The following is a 22776-nucleotide window of genomic DNA, read 5'->3' as shown; positions in this document are numbered from 1 at the left end:
AAGGATTGAAAGGCAATCAATCAAATATTAACCATTCTAACTGAATTACTGAAAATAAGAGTCACAGACCAAGTTGTAGGCAACATACTGTTAGCTTTCAAAGGCAAAGCTGCCTTCTTCGGATCAGAAATGAGCAAATATTCACAAATATCAGAATATCTGTCAACATTTTAAGACAATCCAGGAACACAAGACCTTTGAAGTCAAAATAATGAAATAAGTCCATCTGACAGGACTTAAAGATCTCTGTTTTCTATCACATTATAAATCAGAAAATTTTACTGCTTTGTCACCCTCTTATCACCCATTTATCTCGCCCCCCCCCCCGTCTCTCACCCACCCAGCTCTCCCTGTTTCTCACCTTAAACACTACTACTACTACTACTACTTAGCATTTCTATAGCGCTGCCAGGGTTACGCAGCGCTGTACAAGTTTAAACATGGGGAAGGACAGTCCCTGCTCAAGAGAGCTTACAAACACCACATCCTCTTCCTGTTATATATCCTATTTGCCAACATTTGCTCATTTGTAATCTGAAGTCATTGCCTTTGAAAGTTAATAGTCCAATAAAAAAGGTATCTTATTTTCCTTTCTCTGTCATGTTTTATTTCTATTTATTAGTTTTAAGCAAGAAAGAGGCAGGAACCTGAGCTAAGACACAGCTGGATCACTCGTCCCTAGTAAGTCTAGCATGAAAGCATATTTATTTTTATTTGTAACATGAGTAAATGCATAGGAAGCTGCAAAAACACAGCTTGGTCCTTTCAATTTTGAGCATGCCATATTATATATATATATATATATAATTTATTTAATGCATTTGGCATTTGTATCCCACATTTTCCCACCTATTTGCAGGCTCAATGTACGATTGCAGACTCTGGTGTAAACAAATACAGTGTGATGTGGAGATAAGAAAAGGTTCATGTGGTATTGCCACATGAGATAGGATAAGGTATTTTGGTTTTATTGTGTGTGTGTGTGTGTATATATATATATATATATTCTCTCTTACCAAAAGATTAACATATCTTGGGTGCCAACTGGCTCCACATTCACCTGACAAGGCTCATTCAATCCTGGGTTTATCACACTGCATGCTGGGACTTGTAGTTCCGACATCCCTTTACAAAACCAAAACACTGTACCTGTGATTTCATAGTAAGAATCCTGAAAGGTAACTTTAAAACAATACGGGAACATAAGACCTTTGAAGTCAGAATGATTAAATATTTTGACACCCACCAAACAGGTCTTAACAAAGATCTGGGTTTGCTAGCCCATTATAAACCATAAAAATGTACTGCTTTGTTTGTCACCCTCCTGTCTCCATGCATATCTCCCTGTCTCTCACCTATCCACCTCCTGTTAGACTGCCACTGAGATGCTTTGATGTTTCACTTATATATACTGTCATCTACCAACATTTGCTTATTTCTGACCTGATGAAGAAGGGCAACCTTCAAAAGCTAATCAAGAAATGTATTAAGTTATGTCCAATAAAAAAGGTATCATCTTTTTTTCTTTTCCATGTTTTATTTCTATTGACATCCCTATTGCATTCTCAAAAAACAAAACAAAATAACGGAGACAAGTCTATGCATGCAATGTGACAAACCCAACACTGGGTCATCCTTGTTGGGTGAATCTGGCCTCAGCCCTTAACCCTAAGCACAGCTTCTTGGTCAGCTTGGGTTTCGCAACCGTATGAGAAAACCAACACCTCACAGAATCACCTTCATCAGGTAACATAAAATGTAAACTTTATTGTTCATTACAATTATCACTTGATCTCCAAGAAGGTTCTGCTCCTCCTGCAGGGGGAGGAATCACAACCCTGTGGTTCTCTTTAATGGAATGCGACAGTAATAAACCTTGTCACCTTTTAATAGGAAAACAAAAGATAAAAGCAGCAGCTCGGTCCTATGAATGGCAGCACCATTAAAGCTTAAAAAAATCCTTTGCTTTCTTCATCTTTATACATTAAATGAAAAACAACAGTCTTCACTTACTCAGTACAATGTGCTTCAATTTGTATGAGTTTTGGGTGGAAAGTACACTTTGCATTGCTACGTAATATGTCATTGTACTGTATACACATGTTCATGGTATCTATGCCCAGAAGAGCAGTGTCCAACTCTGATTATCTAGTTCTTCTAATCTTTTATTAAACTACTGAACTGATACAGTTTAGAGGATTACATTTACACACTGAACATTAAATTAATATTAAGTGTTTCTTCAGAATACTAGGAACTTGTACATATTCTACGTACTTGGCTGATAAGGACTGAAATGTTAAGAGGTAATGTAGTCTACCTTTCCCTTGGCTCAGAACAACTGGAACTCTGAACATTAGCCTCAGATCCTGCTTATGTCTTTAGATCACTTGAGAATTAGGTATCTTCTTTTATTATGGGCAAGGGCATTTTGTGTTATAAAATCTTTTAGCATGCGACGTCTCCTTGGCCCTTTGTTCTCAAAGCATGCTTTGAGGGAACACTGATTATTCAGTAGTGCTATCCAGTGACCACTATTTTCCAAAAGTGGTAACAACCCACTGAAGCTAGAAGCCAATGTGGCCCCTAAAAAAACCAATTGTCATGTTTAAATTTGTTTAACACTAGACGTTTTACAGTAATATTCTCCTGGCCCTCTGACAACTGTCTTGTTTTTTTCACCTTTGGCTGGTGCCATCTGCCTGCAGTAGCAGAGACATTTATCTAGCAGCAGAGATCTCACCATGGGCAGTCTTATAGTTTGCCAAAAATCTTTTCCTATGAATTTTTACTGTAATGTAAAGGTGCTTTCTATGAATTATCCCCATGCAGGCCAGAAGAGGGCATATGTAACACTGCTACACTGAAACAGCAAGGTGTTACACAGACTCACACAAGCCCTGAAAGCCTGCATTAACATTACAGATCCTTTGAAGATCTTGAGAATCCTACCATTTGCTCCAGGTTTTTATTCTGAAATGGGATGGCAGATACGGTATGTGTAATGGCTAGAGTGTTCTGTTAACCAACAAAGGAGGACCAAAACCTCACGACGAAGATCAAGATCAGCAAACACAGTGAGGAGATGGAGTCACCTTGTGGAATCAAGCAGTCTTTATTACAACCAGTATATACAGTAAAAAACAAAACAAAACAAAACAACCTGATGATCCGACACGGCCATGTTTCGGCAGAAAGATTGCCTATGTCAGGGGTCTCGTCTTAAAACCAGCTACTGAAAAAGGACAGCGTTCACATTTAAACTGTACTCCAAACGCTGCCTTACAAAGTTGAAATAATAATAGAATGAACATGAAATCGCGTGAACCTCAAGAAACCACAGGAGTGCCACGGTATGATGAAACCATGGTGCTCCTGTGGTTTCTTGAGGTTCACGCGATTTTCTGTTCATTCTGTTATTTCAACATTGTAAGGCAGCTTTTGGAGTACAGTTTAAATGTGAATGCTGTCCTTTTTCACTAGCTGGTTTTAAGACGAGACCCTCTGACACAGGAAATCTTTTTGCCGAAACACGGCCGTGGCAGGTCATTGTTTTTTTTTTCACTGTATATGCTGATTGGAATAAAGTCTGCTTGGTTCCACAAGGTGACTCCGTCTCCTCACTGTGTTTGGTGATCTAGAGTGTTCTGTTGCCTTTACTGCTTGTTCCTTAAATCAAAATCACCTTGCAGAGACGAAGATGAAGCAGTACGATAAATATTCATTATTTGCTCTTCATCTTGCCCAGTTCATTCCAGTTGTTAGGTTTTGGGTCCAAGTAAACTCATAAGGAAATTGATTTGACCCTTCTTTTCACCTTACCTGTCAACTGTTATTACCGAGCGAGTGCCAGATTCAATACAGAAATGTGTTAGGAAAATAATCTACTGGATACGTCTCACATTAAGGATTCTGCATACATACTGTACTAATCAACTCAGCTTAAATGGTTGATTAATATATCAACTGTTCACAATGTGACTTTTGTACTGATCATATACAGTGGAGAAACCAAGGTGCAGCACATTTTTCAACCTTCTTCATAAAACACCTTCCACTTCTAAACAATTACTTAGCTCAACATGGAAATTAACGTTTCTAGAGACAGCTTTCTACTTTTAATAGCACTGGAGTCATGGTACACATCCTGCATAACAGAGTGCATTTTCATTCACACAAACCCAAAGACTTTCATAAGCCAAACAATGAATAAAGTCTCCTCTGTAATATATTCTACCCTCTCCTTGTATAGGTATCAAACAATTGGGTCTCCAGTATCCAAACTGCATGCTACACATTGATCCAAATATCTCAAAGGCAATGTAGTTAAAAGATTTTAAAAGGTATTATGAAAAATACAAAAATTCATAGACTGTTTAGCATGTGTCTTTTGGACGCTGCTTTTCTAAGCGTGACTCACCAAGCAGAGCGAAACACCATTTCATTTGTATGAGATGCACTCTCTCCAAAGCAAACTTCATTCTGATAGCAGCTGCTTACGTGATATGCAACAATTCCACTTACACCTTTTACATATCCAGTTAGGGTGTAACACAAGATTGTGTGTCTTTCTTTGGATTTATTCATATATACATACCAAGATTCCTGGCAAAATGCCACACAAAATCTTCTTTGTGCATACCAACATCTTGTTACATAAAAACCTAATTTGTCACACTATCTTATACAGGTTCTATAGATCCCAACAGTGTGACAGAAAGTCTCTTTATAGGGTGTTGGCATAACCTTTGAAACACATAGGTAGTGTCTCCATGTGCACACACTGGCGTGGTTGTTCTGTGAATTTTTGTATAACATTTTGCAGGATTATTTTTTTCAATTGTATTTTGAGTAAAGATCATTGTGCTTCCGGATCAGATTTGGATAGCATACAGCACATACACTGGAAACACAACTGGTTTTCATATTGATAAAAGCACCCCGTATTACACGGAGACTTTATGCATAGTTTGAATTGTGCATACTACATTTTGCCTTCTCTTTAGTTATTTGAAGTGTTCAGTGTCACAGTCTTCAGTGGAAGGCATCACAAGTGTTCAGAGAAAAAGTAACATGTCTTAGAAGGAGGTTTTTCCCTCAGTCCTCCCGTGAAGGGGGAGGGAGGGTGAGTAGGAATGGAAGGGAGAAGAACAGGGTAATTGGCAGAAACACTGTTTTTTAAAAAATATTAAATACCACATCTCATTAAAATATATGAGCGCCTTAATTTTTATCTTCTTAGAGTTGACAGGTACAAGGGGGTGGGGGTGGGGTGGGGGGTCTCTCATTAGTAGCTGTCTGAGATGGAGTAGAACTCAGCAGGCCTTCACCAGTTAAAGGATCATAAACTTACTGGGTTTTAAATGCGCTAGCTGTGCCTGAAGCGTCGGTTTTAGCTGCTCCAGATAGGTATTCCTTTGTGCCATTGAATTTTTACATATTGTAGTTTTCTCTTGATGACCCTGAGCTATGACATCTAGCACATTCCACCATTAGTTGGCCTTCTCTGCCTTCCTCGCCCTGGCCATGTATGCTTGGAAGAAAAAGTGGCAGAAGAGCACAAAGTAACTGAGGTACATGATGGAGGACCAGACGATGTTCTGGACATGAGAGGGACACTGGCCTTGTTGCATCCAGGAAAAGACCAAGTAATTTACCACACAGCCCACCAGCATCTGAGTGATCTGCGTCAAGGTGATGAACATGGCAAACTTGCGCGAGAGCCGGAAACCAGCAGCCCGTAAGGCATAGTAAGTGTACATTACAGCATGGACGCCATAGTTCATAGTCATAAACCAGCCACCTCCGGCGACCATATCTTTGTAAGAGTACCAGGAGTAAAGTAACACAGTAATATGATGATACCAATGTAGAAAGATGAGCTTTTGTTTTCTGAGGATGATGAAAATTGTATCTCCTGTCAAAAGGAATGAAGAAAAAGTAGTGTTACAATAAAAAAACAAAAAAATTATTACAAACCAAAATAATCTGTCCTAATAAATATTATACGTATTTATGAACTTTGGTTAACCCATGTGCAGTGTGAAAATGGGCACCTTTTACAAAAATCAAGGGTGCAATGGCAAGTGACTATTCCACAACTGTACAGTGGGAACAGGCTGGTCAATATTCAGGTGGTGGGGGATATTTTACTGACAAAGCTGTTAGGGACAGGAGTGAGTGGGGCTCGCTTCTGCCTATCATGGATCATTAAGTAGGCTCTGGGGGGGGGGGGGGGGGCTATCTTGGGAAAGTAGCTGGAAACTATGCAGGTGCCGGCTGATATTCTGTGCCGATACCTGCACAGCTAAGTGACCACAGTTAGGACTGCTATTATTGCCATTCTATTTGGTTGCTTAGCTCTGTCGACACCAGCATTGTGTTATTTCCAGCACCCACATAACTGACAGCTCCTCTTTGACTCTGCCCTCATAACACCTCTCTCCTGTCCACTTTAAAAATGGCTGGCAAGTGCCCATATTCAGTGGGACTTCCTGGTTAAGTGTCACTGAGTGTTGGCAGCCGACCTGCACAGCGTGGTTTAAGTGACTAGGAGCCTGTGCTGCCTGCTTAAATCACTTTGAATAAATTAAGCCCAGAATGTTTGGAGGGTACTGGGGGACAGGGCACAGAGTTGCACATTCAATTTTTCTTTCATTAAAAAGTACTGGAAGTCTCCATTCTTGTTAGTTGGTGAGATTGGTTTTCATAATAATGTCCCTCAAATTCCTTTTTATTTGTATGAATGTGATTTTGCTGTTGCTGTATGTATTCTGTGTTCTATTTACATGTTTCAATCTAATAGAAAATAAACTGTTAAAAATAGATAATAGATGGTCTGGGGCCAATATTCAGACCATGGGAGGGAGCCCTGCTAACTCCTGCGGTCAGCAGTGAGGCCGAATATTCAATGCCAGGCCACTTCCACTGACCGGCATCAAATGTCCGGTTTATTTTTGGCCGATTTAAACATAACTGGCCAAGCCACTATTCAGTTTATAGCATCCAAAGATAGGCCTGCTATTTCGGCAGCCCAATTTGGCTGCCAAACTTAGCCAGCGATGTGCTATTTCCAGATAGCCGGTTATATCGCACAATATAACAGGCTAGCTGCTAAGCACTGACTGAGAATATTCAGCAGAAGATAAGCAGCTATCTCCCGCTGAATATTCACGGATAGCCAGCTAAGTGCTATATAAGCAGCCAGGAGCTGTTCCTGGCTGGTTTAAATAGTGCTGAATTGCCGGGGGGGGGGGGGGGGGGGGGGGGGGAAGGGGTTAAACCAGTACTAAAACAAGATGTGAGCAAAGAAGAAAACTCCTCTCAACCACCCGATATAAATGCTTACAGAAAAGAAAAGGAAACCACCCCCTCAAAAAATGTGTGTGTGTGGGGAGGAACTGTTATAGCAATTAGAATGAAAACTTGACAAATTAAGATCAAAACTATTATAGGCTTTATTTTACTGCTTAAAACAGTGTGGCAATCACGTCAGTACACTTGAATATGCAGAAGCAAGGGTCAAGGATACCTTTTTCTTGTACTAAATACTTGACTATCTTGATACAGGACTTGCCCAACCATTAGGCAAACTAGTCAACTGCCTAGGGCACCAGCTTCTGGGGTCATCAAAGAAAGCTGCAGTCAAAGGCAAAACAACAGATCCTGACAAGAACATAAACTTAAACAGGATGTACTTTTACCAGCAGGTAGGATGGGAAGTCTTCAAATTGCCTATTTACCCTGATTATTCTGGGAAGAGTAGTTTTGGAGTAATCATGATGGCTGGAGGGGGCTAACGAGCCTAAAAGTTAACTGTGTGTGTTGGGGGGGGGGGGGGGGATTTGCCTAGAGCACCTAATCCCTTGCACCAGCTCTGGCATGATCATTGTAATACTTCCTCTTCATTTGCCTAATGAAAGAAACATACTGTAGATCTCAAAAGCTAGTCACGTATGTTTTGAGGCAGTGCTATAAAATGGTATCACCAACGTGTTTGTTGACCCTTATGTAGTGGACCTCCAAGATAACGGAGCTGAAGGTTGACCTCAGAGACACATGCACAAATTATAAAGCCCTTTTCTAAAAGTTCAAAGACTAGTCAAAGGGTCCCCTGAAAGTGGTTTATTTACTCAGACGAAAGCTGTACGCAGGTGCTATAATTTATACTTTGAAAGGAAAAAGGAGGCAGCTGTGTGGAGTATAATACAAACCCTTATTGGGTGCCAAATGATATACAACAACGATATGAAAATGATAAGGCACAAAGTCCATTAAAAGAAAGTAAAGTAGTTGCAAAAAGCATTAAAGATGCTCTCAATATTAGAAAATGTTGGTCTCCTTTGAGCTGTACTCTTTTCTAGGTTCTCAGACATCCTTCTCCTTCTTCTGTACTGAATGCATGTTATGTTCCTCTGCTCCTATCAAGGTTTCTGTGATGGCTCGCATAAGTGGTATAGGGGCGATTCTACATGGGCTAAAAAAAAAAATCAGAGCTTAGCGCTATTCTATAAACCTCGCCTAAAAATTAGGCATGGTTTATAGGATACACATAGCACCGTCCCTGCAACTAAAATTTAGGTATGGCTATTTACATCAACTAAAATTTGGTGTAAATGCCCATGCCTAACTTACGCTCGGATCAGGTGTATTCTATAACTGTGCGAAAAATTTGAGGAATGACCACAACCCACTTATGCTCTTCCCATGGCCAAGTCCCCTTATGAGATCTGCACAGTAGAATTTACATGAACAAGCTTACAGAATACAATTAGGAAGCTGTGCGCGTAAATTCTGAAATAGTGCCGATACTTGCTTGTTAGTGGCCAATTATCGGAGCTGATTGGCTTGTTAACCAATTTAAGTTGAGCATGTAATTGGGCCACACGGCCAAAACTGTACATAGAACTTTAGTCGCCATATATAGAATTCTCCTCCATAGGGCTAGATTCTATATATGGTGCTGTAAAAATTATGGGGTCGAAAAAAATACACCTAGGTGTATTCTATAAACTATACCTAAAGTTAGGTATAGAATATGCCTAGGGTTTTTCCACGCAACTAAATCTAGTCATGGGAATTTACGCCAAGTAAAACTTGGTGCAAATGCCAGCGACTAAGGCGCGGAGCAGATGTATTCTATAACAGTGTGCATAAGTTTCAGAAACACCCATGACCACAACCCTTTTTGGCAGCTCCCATTAGAATTTACGTTCATCAGTTTATAGAATATACTTAGCAAATTGTGCGTGTAAATTCTATTTTAATAATTGCTTGTTAATTGACAATTATTGGTGCTGATTGGCTTAGTAAGATAATTAAGTAGCACGCGCAATACAGAGTACAACTTGAATTGCGTGTGCAACTCAAGTCACACTATATGCAATCTGAGGAATAAAGCATAAATGCAAGGGAGGCATATACATGGGCGGGGTACCCACTTATCAAAATACTGTAAGACACATACATCCCTACTACATTTATGCCCCCTAAGTTATGCCAGGTATATGACCAATAGAATTTGGGCACCCAGATGGCGTTATAGAATAGGCTCCCACTGCATGTTCTCAGGGCACCTAAAAGTAGGTGCCCAGCTGAAGAATTGCCTTCAAAATGTTTAGCAATTATCACAGTGTTATCTACACAGACAGAGTGCACATTTCCCTATTTGGACGACTGGCTGGTAAAGCACACAACTTGGGAAGGGGCGTAAAGATCCATTCACTTAACCATCTGGGTGTTGGAGTTGCTAGGTTTTGTAATATATTATCCCATGTCCAAACTGAGCCTTTCACAACTATTGGAATTCATAGGATTCTTGCTAGACACAACTTCAGTCTGCCTTTCTTCCACCTCAAAGGATAACCATCTTGATTTCTATTGTGGAAGAAATTCAGGAGTGTCAGCAAGTATCAGGAAGTCAAATGGGCCATATGGTGGATGTCCCTCTAGTGGCATGCTTCCATTTGAGACCAGCTTGATGGACCTTATTTTTTTTTACAGTGGGCTCAATCTATGGGGAATCTCCAGGATGCCATATCGGTCACCAGTCCTCTCTATAGGACAAACCAATCCAATCTGGCAAAAGGAATCCTGTTCCAAATTCAAGCTACTCTAATGACAAATGTGTCCAGTTTGGGCTTGGGAGCTCACCTGGACTGGATCTGCACCCAGATCACATGGTCTGCTCAGGTAAAACTAACTCAGATAAACTTTCTAGACCTCAGAGCAATATGGAACGCTTTAAAGGCTTTCAGAGATTGTACCAAGAACCTTTTCTGGATAACCAAACGACAACCAGGTGGCCATGCATTACATAAATAATCAGGGAGGGACAGTGTCATACGCCATCAGACTGTGGAAATAGCCATTTTTCACAGAATATTTCAAAGAGCTACATACCTGGTAGGCAAGAGCAATGCCCTGGCAGACAAACAGTTGAGTTCTCTGATCCCATGTGTGAACACTGAACGATAAAGTCATTCAAATTATCTTTTGGAAGTCGAGCACCCCCTTGATAGATCTTTTTGCCACTCCAACAAGAAAGTTGCTCATTTTTGCTCCAGGATAAGGTCACACAGCAAACTAGGGTCTTCTGTACACATATCCTCCAATTCCCCTGATTGCAAAAACCATTCAGAAACTCAGACAAGATAAGGAACCATGATTCTCATAGCCCCTTACTGACCAAGACAGGTATGGTTCACACTTCTGCTGAATCTATCCATCAGGCCGGGATATTTTCCAAAACTGATTATGCAAGAGCAGGGAATGCATCTCAACACTGAGCTTCTAGCCCTCACAGCTTGGATGTTGAAAGGTTGATATTGACTCCATTGAATTTGCCTGATAGTGTCTCATAAGTCTTGCTGGCAGCCAGGAAGGATTCCACTAAAGGGGCAAATGGATTTAAATGGAAAAAAAGTTTGCTGTCTGGTGTGAGGGCAAGACCATAGATTTGTTTTTTTTTAATGCTTCGCACAATTTTTTTTTACATTTTTTATTTGCACAGATTTGAGATACCGCCATTTGAAAAACACATCATGGCGGCAATCAATAGGAAGATGTGCCAAAACACTACAACACAGAGACACAAAACACACAATAAGACCAGACTCAAAGAGATCCAAAAGGGGAAAGGGAATATGCAGTAGGACAATATTTAAAACAAATTACAACCAGGACGCAAGAGGAAAAATAGAGGAGAAGCAGGTAGGAAAAGAAAAAAAGTCAGTCAAGGGGTAAGATCAGCAAAGGCCCATCCAAACAGCCAAGATTTCAAAAGTGCTTTGAATTTTAGTAATGAAGATTCACTGCAAATATCAACTGGAAGCATATTCCAGACAGTTGTGTGTGTATGTGTGTGTATGGGGGGGGGGGGGGGGGGGGCAACTAAAAGCAGAGTTACATGAGGAAGCAAAAGATCATTTCCTAAGTGAGAGAACAATCAATTGGTTGCTATATGAAGAGCACAAGCTTCATTGGAACTGATGAGAAATAATCAGAAGTAAAGTATAAAGGTATATCATTGAAAAAAAGCTTTGTGGGAGAGAAAAAGAATATTGAACTGAATTCTATACTGATACGCAACTAGTGTTTTTCATATTAGAGTGGTGTCCTGTGAGCAAATTATTTAGCATTACAGATTAATTTCACAGCAGTGTTCTGAGCCAGCTGAAGATGCCTAAGAAAGTACAAAGGAACATCAATTCATAAGGCATTACAATAATCTAGCTGGTTCAGAATCAAAGAATGATTCAGAGTCTTTAGAACATATGGCTCAAAAGACTTCTGTACCATCTGCGAGATATGAGGCTTAAAGGATAGGGTGATGTCAATGAGAACTCCCAAAGACAAAAGCTTATTCTTAATAAGGATTAGAGCCCAATTTAGAAATACCAGTGGTGGGCAGAGGGATGAAAAAGAGAACCAAAGACCCTCAGTCTTTCCTGTGTTAAGTGACAGCTTATGATCAACATTCCAAGAAGAAATGGCAGAGCTTATATTCTAAAAGTTGTAAACAAACAAACAAACAAACCCGATGTGACTTTCAAAAGTTGTATGTCACTGGTTAGAGGTACACTCAAAAAATCCAAAGACTGAATGAGAGTGTCAAGGGGAACAATGAAAATGTTAAACAAGGTGGGGGAAAGGATACAATATTGAGGTACCCCATAGGACATATGAAAAAGTTTAGGGCCCTTTTACTAAGCCGCGGCAATGGCCTGTGGCAGTGCCAGCGCGTCTTTTCAGCGTGCACTGGGCCAGTTTTTGCTGAATCCTAGAAAAAGGGCCTTTTTTTTAGGGGCCCGGAAAATGGACATGTGGCAAAATAAAAACCAGCACGTGCCCATTTTTGGCCTAAGACCTTATCGCCACCCACTGACTTTGTGGTAAAGTCTCACGCGCTACCCAGGCAGTAGGCATGCACAGCATTTCTATTGCCGTTTACCACCGGGTAAGCGCCACGCGGTAGAAAATAGTTTCTACCATGTGTTTTCAGTGCATGCTAAATTCAGAATTACCGCCCAAGGCATGAGGGACATGCACAGGCCCTTACACACCTTTGTAAAAGGGCCCCTTAGAGAGTTTTGTGTCAAAAGCTGTTACAAATGATTGTTTAGAAAAGTAAGGGTGAAGCTAATTTAATGCTGAGTCTCTCACACTTGTTTCTCTTAGGCAAGTAAGAAGAACTTGATTGACTAGGTCAAAGGCAGAACCAAGGTCAAGTTGAATCAACAGCACTTCACCACGAGCATCCAAGAAACAGATGTCACTAATTATTGATATAAGAGCTGTTTCTGTGCTGTGAGTCTTGTGAAAACTTGATTCATATGGATGGAAAGAATTGTTAGATTAAAAAAAAAATCAAGCAATTTTTCACAAAACTTGGATAAAAACTGCCTGAATACCTTATACATCTATAAGAGGGAGGTCTAAAGACCAACTCAGTTAAGATGCATATTGGTGCGACTGGAGCTTATCATCACTGAGTAGAAGGTAGATCTATCTTTGTGGAGTGGAGGAGTAGCCTAATGGTTACAGCACCAGTCTTGACATCCAGAGGTGGCTGGTTTAAATCCCACTGCTGCTCCTTGTGATCTTAGGCAAGTCACTTAACTCTCCATTGACTCAGGTCCAAACTTGATTGTGAGCCCTCCAGGGACAGGGAAATACGCAGTATACCTGAATGTAACTCACCTTGAGCTACTACTGAAAAAGGTGTCATCAAATCCCAGATAAATAAAATGTACATCCTTTAGTTATTTGCTTTATGTGAAGCTTACTTATATCGAAGCCTCCCATCAAACATTCTGTGCTGTCAATGTTGTGCTAAACCAGCTGAAGAAACTCCTTCTGATCCACTAGATATCTGCCATTTTAAGTATCTGACCTGTAAGATCTCATTTCTGGTGCAGGTTACTTCAGCTTGCAGAATTAGTGAGCTCTAGGCCCTAATGACTAATTCAATTAATTTTTAACAATCAAATGGTACTGCACATGCATCCAAAGTTCCTTCCCAAAGTTTGCTGGACTTCCATCTTAAACAGTCAATATCTCTCCAACCTTTTCCCTAAACTCATGCTCACAAAGGTGAAAGTGCACTGTACTCTGTGGACTGCAAGACAGCCTTGGCCTTCTATCTGAAGCAGACTACAGACCACAGAAAGTCCACCCAGCCTTTTCATCTTTTGACCAAACAGACTGGGGTCTTCCAAAAAAACACATTCTCCAACTGGCTAGCTAGCAGACAACATATCCTTCAATTACATCCAGGCAGGGCTGACTCTATGACTGTGTCAGTAGCCTACTTGAGGTCTGACTCCACCAAAGAAATTTACAGGACTGCAACATGGACATTTGCCCATACATTTACATCACACTACTGTCTAGAGTAGATTAGGCTAAACAGGCTTCCAGAATCTATCTGGGGTTTAGAATCCAATGCCATCTCCCCCTAAGCCCATTACTTCCAGTTTCAGGTTGCCATATGATAAAATGGCTAGTTGCTTTAACAAATGTTTGGGATGTCTGATTATTGCAACATCATTTCTTCCCTTTCTATACAGCATCTCCCAGCAATGTGCAGTAAACCCCAAGGAGAGTACATAAGAGCATAAGAATGGCCATACTGGGTCAGACCAATGGTCCATCTAACCCAGTATCCTATTTCCAACAGTGGCCAATCCAGGTCACAAGTACATTCCATGCTACTAATCCCAGGGCAAGCAGTGGCTTCCTCATATTTATCTCAATAGCAGACTATCGACTTCTCTTCCAGGAACTTGCCCAAACCTTTTTTAAACCCAGATATGCTAACCAAAGTTACCATATCCTCCGGCAATGAGTTCCAGAACTTAACTGTTCATTGAGTGAAAAAATATTTCCTCCTATTTGTTTTAAAAGTGTTTCCATGTACATTCATTGAGTGTCCCCTAGTCTTCGTTCTTTATGAAAGAGTAAAAAACGATTCATTTCTCATTCTACAGCATTCAGGATTTGTAGACCTCAATCATATTTCCCCTCAGCTGTCTCTTTTCCAAGCTGAAGAGCTCTAACCTCTTTAGCCTTTCCTCATTTGGGAGTAGTTCCATCCCCTCTTATTATTTTGGTCGCTCTTCTTTGAACCTTTTCTAATTCCACTATATCTTTTTGAGATATGGTGGCCAGAAATGAACGCAGTACTCAATTAGAGGTTGAATCACAGAGAAATACACAGGCATTATAGTATTCTTGTTCTTATTTTCCATCCCTTTCCTAATAATTCCTTGCATCCTGTTTGTATTTTTGGCCACTGCTACACACTGGGCAGAAGATTTCAGTGTACTATCTAATGACACCTAGATCTTTTTCTTGGGTGCTCTCTCTCAAGGTGGACTCTAGCATCAGGTAACTATGATTCAGACTATTCTTCCCAACATGCATCACTTTGCAATTTGTCCACGTTAAATTTCATCTGCCATTTGGATGCCCAGTCTTCCAATTTCCTAAGGTCCTCCTGGAATTTTTCACAATCTGCATGTGTTAACACAACTTTGAATTGTTTTGTGTCATCTGCAAATTTAATTACTTCACTTGTCGTTCTGATTTCCAGATCATTTATAAATATGTTAAATAGCACCGGACTCAATACTGATCCCTGCAGCACTTCACTATTCACCCTCCTCCATTGAGAAAAATGGACATTTAACCCTACTCTGTGTCCAATAACCAATTCCTAATCTACAACAGAACATTGCTTTTTATCCCATGACTTTAATTTTCTCAGGAGTCTCTCATGAAGAACTTTGTCAAAACCTTTCTGAAAATCTAGATACACTACATCATCCGGCTCCCTTATTGACATGTTTATTCACACCTTCAAAGAAAATGAAGCAAATTGGTGAGGCAAGACTTCTTTTGGCTGAATCCATGCTGACTCTGTCCAATTAAACCATGTTTATCTATACAATACATAGATTATGGATTTTATTCTTTATAATAGTTTCCACTATATTGGCTGGCACTGAAGACAGACTTACCGTTTTTTAACTTCCAGGATCACCCCTGGAACCCTTTTTAAAAATCAGTGTTACATTGGCCACTCTCCAATCTTCAGGTACTGTGGACGATTTTAATGACAAGTTACAGATCACTAACAGCAGATCAGCAATTTCATGTTTGAGTTCTTTCAGTACCCTACAGTGCATGTTATCCAGGTCCAGGTGGTATACTACTCTTTAATTTATCAGTTTGGTTCAGTATATCTTCCAGGTTCACTGGATTTCTTTCAGTTCCTCTGCATCATCACCCTTGAAAACCATTTCTAGTACAGATAGATTTCTTACATCTTCTTGCGCCTGTCATTTGATTTTCCTAAATTTGTACAAGAGTCAATTCTTGATTGTAATATAACTGCTTAATAAATAAATAAAATCAAGGTACAAGGTGACCCATTGAGAGCTCAGAGATACGTTTACTAAGGCGCATTCGTGTTTTTAATGCACCTTTATAGTTAACATATGTTAAACGCTAACACGCCAATACATTCCTATAGTCGCATTAGTGTTTAATGCACATCAACCATTAACGCTCGTTAAAATGCTAATTCATCTATAGCATGCCTTTGTAAACGCAGTTCTTGTTTTTCAAACTATTGATTTTTAAGTACAATCACGTAAGGATATGAACAACCAAACAAAATCAGCAGCAGGCAGAGGCAAAATTATCTAATAAGTCATAACTACAGCTTTGTTCTACATTAGCACATGCCAACACAAAATAACACATTATTTACTACTCCTCTAATTTCATGCAAAGGGACCTACTTGCAAATAAAATACATTAATGCCGTTAGCAAGTGCTAAATCAAGCCCAAAGTACCATTATGTCATTTATGAATGCATGTAGTATTTATTTTCATAGCATCTACAATTTTTGAAAAACATTCTGTACAGCCACCTTCAACTCTGCTGGTGTTTTATTTTTATAAAAGAAAAACTGCTCAGGAGGGAGGGTAGTAGAGGAACCAGAATTTGCTGCCCGGCTATGAGAGGCCCTTTTCATGCAGAAAGCCATGGTATCAACAAGCTCACTCTGGTCCTTGCGTCATCCCTCTTCTGGGAGTTTCTAAACAGTTAATTCAATATGGAAAGGTCAGATGGAGTTTTAAAATAAGAATTTTAAAAACCCATTCTTGCAGAATATCTCTTTTTTAGGTATTCTAGGGTCTATGTTTCTATACTTTTTTTGCATTAAAAATTGGGATGGATGGAGGGGAGACACACACTCAGTTTGAAATGAGAATTGCTGATAATTAGAAAAAACTAGATTTACGTAAAGGTTTCATAGTTAACTTTCCACAGTTCTAATAATAGAACCACTGCAAAAAAGGAAAAAAAAATGCTATACAGAAAATGCAAACGCGGACTAATCTCAGAGAGGAAGCGATTCATCATTATTTATTGAGAAAAACTGCATGCATTATTCCTATTTCTGTTATCCTAGATATGCACATTAAGCAAAACAGAGGAGATGGCAGGGGAATAGGGAAAAAGTCACTCACCTAGTTCAGGTGCTTTGCTTAGCACAAATGCATAAGCCCAGAATTTGCTGACAGGTCCATTATAGAAACTCTGGTCACAAACAGACTGCTTCAGCCCTTTGGTCATCAAAATGTACAGCATGTAAGCACCAGTTCGAACAGCACCTAATATACTTTATAAGGGGAGATGAAAAACTGTATTAATGAAATTAGTGTGCTATACTCAAAGCAACTTCTTAAACGTCTTATATCCACATGCATGAGGATACACAATGGATATGTTACAGTTATCAGTACTCCGGGTCTGTCAAAAAAGACAATATTAATTGTAAATAGAGAAAACCCATAATATCATGATCTATGATCCAATCCTCTGTCCATTAGCCAGGTTATTTTCAGTCTGATGAGATTTTAATGATTACGATTGCTGATAGAAAAGAATGTGATCTGGAAATCATAGGATTTTTTCTCTACAAGTACAGAAAAGCATAAAAGATGTAAAATATTTTGTGATATTCCCATGACTAACTCTGCACTCACAATCTAACCATGACTGTAGCGCAGAGGCACTCAACCCTGCTGCTGGTTGGGTTTTCAGGATTCTCTCGATGAATACGCGAGAGATAAACTTACAAACAAATGTGGCCATGCGTGCACATCTCTTGTGCATATTCCCTGTGGATATCCTGAAAATATGATTGGCTAAGGGTTCCCCAGAACAGGTTTGGAACTCATCTTGAGCAGTAATATTTGATTTTATTTATTCAGTCGTCAGATGTTAATGAAAAGAAAATTTCAGAACTGCACGCTAGAAACAAGTAGCTTCTCTACAATTCCAACAAACAAACAAAACAAAACAACCCCCCCCCCCCCCCCCCCCCGTTTACTAAGCTGCGCTAGTGGCTGCAGTGCGCTAATGCTGACACAGCCCATTCATTTTATTAAAACTGTGGAATGTTAACTATGAAACTTTTATGTACGGCTTGTTTTTTTCTAATTATCATCAATTCTCATTTCAAACTGTGTGTCTCCCCTCCATCAATCCCTAATTTTAATACAAAAGAGAATAGAAACATGTACCCTAGAATGCCTAAAAAGAATGCTGTGTTGGCAGGGGAGTAAATTCTCTACTATGACCACAACATTGACAGAATTCTGTTTAGAAGGGGCACTGTGCAGGCCAATGAAAAGCCATAGGAAATCTGAGGTCAACTGGCAGCTACCCAGGAATAACTCGATTACTGTACCTGGAGATGCTGCTATTTGTCTCCAGTCACTTCAGGCTTCTGAGAGATCCCCACACTGTATAGCAAGGCAATGGCAGTTCTTCTATATACACACGAAAGGGACATTTTTAGCTTGAACCTGGGAGTTCAGTAGAGGCTCTCCACAGGCATTAGCTAAGCACTACAATCACATGGGGAAAAATAAAATAGAAAGGACTAACTCCTCGGTAGCTAATCATGAACGCTACATGAAATCTCACTGCTGCTCCTTGTGATCTTGGGCAAGTTTTTTTTTGTATTTTTGTTATATTTGTACCCTGCGCTTTCCCACTCATGGCAGGCTCAATGTGGCAATGGAGGGTTAAGTGACTTGCCCAGAGTCACAAGGAGCTGCCTGTGCCTGAAGTGGGAATTGAACTCAGTTCCTCAAGACCAAAGTCCACCATCCTAACCACTAGGCCACTCCTCCACTCCATTGCCTAAGGTACAAACTTAGATTGTGAGGGAAATATCCAAAGTACCTGAATGTAACTCACCTTGAGCTACTATTAAAAAAGATGCGAGCAAAATCTAAATAAATATTTTGAATGTCTTCAACTAAATCTCTGTCCACTTCTTCTGTCTGTGAAGGAGGCCTGTATATCACACCAATGTAAAATAGATTTGCCATTCCCTCTTTCCAGATTGACCCACAGTGCCTCTTCCTTACCCTTTAGGTCCTGCAATTATGTGGCTTTAATATTATCTAACATATAATGCCACTCTTCCTCCCTTTTTTTCTACTCTGTTATTTCTTGAACAGATTATAGCCCAGTATAATTAAATCCTAGTCATGGTTCTGTGTGAACCATATCTCTGTGATCACCACTAAATCCAAATTAGCCTCTTCCATCACAGCTTCGGGATCTAAAACCTTATTTTCCATATTTGGGCTTTAGTATATACTGCTTTCCAGATGTTGTCCCTTTTCCCATTTATGTAGATGCATTTAATGCTTCACTTAAGTGAGGGCAACTAGACATCAAGTTCTATATGGATATGGCTAGGCATTGAATATCCACATCTAACTTAGTCGATGACGGTCAGCGTTTAAAAACACACTGACCACTGCCAGCTGAATACTGACTGGCAAGAGTCTGAGTGAGTTATTAAAGTAAAAAAAAGCCACATCTTTGTAGAGTGGAAATTCTGAATAGTGTTTCATGCTGATTCTTAGTTGGAAATATACCATCAAACAAATAGTTGGAGCACGCTGAATGCTTTGCCTTTGGCCTTTCTGAGAATTTGATAGCGTTTAAGTACAACCAGACAACCCCCCACACCCTTATTGCTTTGTATGGGCCTAGTATGATCTAGTTTCCATTTCCTTCAAAAGAGTGAAAGTGTAAGCCTCAAAGGGCACATATACATGGGTAATATAAACAAACTAAAATACAAATTCCAAACATTTTGGGCCTGATAGTCAGCCGCTGGCGATCAGCATTTTGTTGACTGCGGCCAATGTTAAACTGGACACCAGCATTGAATTTCTGGGTTTACGGAGCCAGCTGACACACAGCTCATTCAGTGTGATATTCAGCATTTAACTGGCTATGGAGCATTGCAGTTATTATTTTATTTTTATTTATTACATTTGTACCCCGTGCTTTCCTACACATGGCAGGCTCAATGCGGCTTACATAGTAACAATATGAAGAATTACAAAGCGTAAAAAAGAATATACAATTTGAAGTAAACGCCATATTAATGGGGTTAACAGATAAGTAAATTGAACATAGGAGCAATTTGGTGCAGAAGGAAATGAGCGTTAGGAGGTAGGCGTAGGAAGATGGAGAGGAATGGATATGGGATAGCAATAAGGATAATGGGGAACATGGTCAATGTATAAGAATCATGTAGGAAGGCTTAGTTAGGTTGAATCGTTAGGGTAGGCTATCTTGAAGAGATGGGTCTTCAATGCTTTTCTGAAGGGCAAAAGGCCGTTGATTGTTCGGATGGATCTTGGTAGAGCATTCCAAATCTGGCTACCTAAAAAGGAAAAATTGGATGCGTAGAAGGATTTGTACTTAATACCTTTGCAGTTAGGGAGGTGTAGATTAAGGTAAGTACGGGAAGACGTCAAACTGTTTCTGGTTGGGAGGTCGATAAGGTAGTTCATGTAGGTGTAATATCTTGTAAATCATTGTGTGGACTTTAAAATTAATTCTTTTGCATAAAGATAGGACTGACTTTTATGCGGTCCGATTTATGTGGTTACCCTGGCCATTAGGTGCTGAATATTGGCACTTAACTAGCCACATGCTGACTCTGCCCTGGAACACCCCTGTATGTGCAAAGTCAGAACAGAGCCTGTGCCAGTGCAAGAACCTCCTCTGTTTGGTATATTTGCAGAAAACCTTTCCCCTAATGCTGCCAAACAGGGAATGGCTTGATGTTATTGACTGACAAAGTATGTTTTCATCTAGTATAATGTAAAACTGAATGGCTGCAATCTTTCCACTTAGCAAGAGAAAGTTATATCTCTTTCAGTGCATCTCACACTCAAAACAATTGATTGGAGAAGACAGGGATGGGAATAAACAGCTTTAATTATTTAAAGATATCCTGTACTCCACACAGCTTCAGCTTTCAGAGCTAAACAAAAGAACTCCGATGTGTGCCAAAACCCGTGTGTCTCCAGCAAACCTCCTTGATCGACATTTGTTTATGCACATAAGGAATGACTGCAGCTGGTCAGAGAGCAGGCTTATGTTTGATATTTCACTCAAAGCTATGAATCAGTCTCATGGAGGAGTTCTCAACCCCATTTTTGGGATATACCCAGTCATTCAGGTTTTCAGGATACCCACAATGAATATGCATGAGATAAACCTCCATTCTATGCAAATTTATCTCATACATATTCATTGTGGGTATCCTGAAAACTTGACTGGCTGAGTGTGTCCCAAGGGCTGGGTTGAGAACCCCTGGTCTTAAGTAACCGAAGCTATACAAATCAATTTTTTTCATTGGCGAGCTTGATTCTACCCATCCAATATTTAGTTGCTAATGCACACATCAAACTTTACCTACTTGAGCACACAGTTATGGAATGCATTACCGCGCAACTTAAAAACGATTGATGAACTAATGAACTTTCGCAAACTATTGAAGACCTGTCTCTTTAATAAGGCATACCACAAAGATCAACCAATGTGAACATACACAACTCCTCCACATATATTCAGCATTGTCTTATAATAACTGATTGTTATACTACTTTCATGTTTCTTCTTTATCATTTTACCAATGATCTTTCTGTAACACTAAATGTCTATTTTCTAATGTCATTCCACTATTCATGATGTATTGTAAGCCACATTGAGCTTGCAAAGAGGTGGGAAAGCGTGGGATATAAATGCAATAAATAAATAAATAAATTTATTTATTTATTTTTAAATTTATACCCTGATTAACACTAAGAGGCTTACAGAAACATTCTGTGCTAACATTATATATTAACAGAAACTTTCTATGGCAGGGGTTCTCAAATCCAGTCCTCTAGATCCGCAACCCAGTCTAGTTTTCAGGATTTCCACAATAAATATGTATGAGATTTATTTGCATTCAATGCTTCCATTGCATGCAAACAGATCTCATACATATTAATTGTGGAAATCTTGAAAACCAGGATGGGTTGTGGGACCTCTGTACTATGATGTGATGAGTTTCCAAGTCCTCAGCCAGTATCCAGATCTGCTCTGTTCTATCTCTACCCTTGTCTGGTCATTGCAAGAGATTTCCTCTAAGCTGTGCCAAAACCTAATATAATTAAATATGTGGTTAAAATAAACCGCTAGAAAATAACCGGTTAAAAGATAGCAAGTTGTAAGTCAAAAAGATAACCACTAAAAAGCTAACCTCTAGAAAAATAACCGGTTATGAGCTAAACCAGGTTAGGCACTGAACCGGCTAACGAATGGTGCCAAACCAATCCACTGTTCTAATAAGTACACTTAGGCTCAGACTCAGTCAAACTCAAATCAGGAAGCTTTTGAAAAGTAGATTATTATCTACTGCTGTATTGTAAGTCACTGCTTGATGTGTATTCATTAACTAAAAGCCATTTACCTATTTGCTATGATTAAATATTTATGTACATGTTTTGTTTTATATTTTTAGCTTCTTTTATGTATGCAACATGGTCTGGGATTACACTATTCTAATATGTAACTGCCACTCTTCAGCCGTTATTGCTGTTTCTTCCAGCATCATTGCATCAGTCACACAACCAGTCGCCCTAGCTCATAGAGGTAGACTCTCTTGTTTATACTTATGTCTATCCAGTTTATCAATCCACCTTTATTCTGACACCCCCTCACCTCTGTTTGCAATTGTGGATCCTAAGTTTTTCTATAGGTCCTTTTTTATGAAGTTTATTTTCTATGTATATATACACATACCTTTTGTTCATCAGTGTTATGATGAGACTGTCTCCCTTTGATTATTCTTTTATTGTTTTATGTATTTTTAATACTTATTTATATA

General features: G+C 39.5%; 1 protein-coding gene across 2 annotated transcripts in view; it reads right to left on the bottom strand.

Moving 5' to 3' along the window:
* Window positions 1-1742: 1742 nt before the first annotated feature.
* Window positions 1743-22776, bottom strand: part of ELOVL6 (ELOVL fatty acid elongase 6) — a 151223-nt gene continuing 130189 nt past the window's right edge. For both annotated transcript variants that reach the window (XM_030190856.1, XM_030190857.1), the window contains 2 exons: window positions 17045-17196; window positions 1743-5917 (listed from right to left, as the gene is read on the bottom strand). In XM_030190856.1, coding sequence (XP_030046716.1) covers window positions 5493-5917; window positions 17045-17196 — 577 coding nt within the window. In that variant the 3' untranslated portion in view covers window positions 1743-5492. The remainder of the gene's footprint in view (window positions 5918-17044; window positions 17197-22776) is intronic.

The sequence above is a fragment of the Microcaecilia unicolor genome, chromosome 2, assembly GCF_901765095.1.
Source record: "Microcaecilia unicolor chromosome 2, aMicUni1.1, whole genome shotgun sequence".
Classification (NCBI taxonomy): Eukaryota; Metazoa; Chordata; class Amphibia; order Gymnophiona; family Siphonopidae; genus Microcaecilia; species Microcaecilia unicolor.
This window is presented reverse-complemented; position numbering and strand designations above follow the sequence as displayed.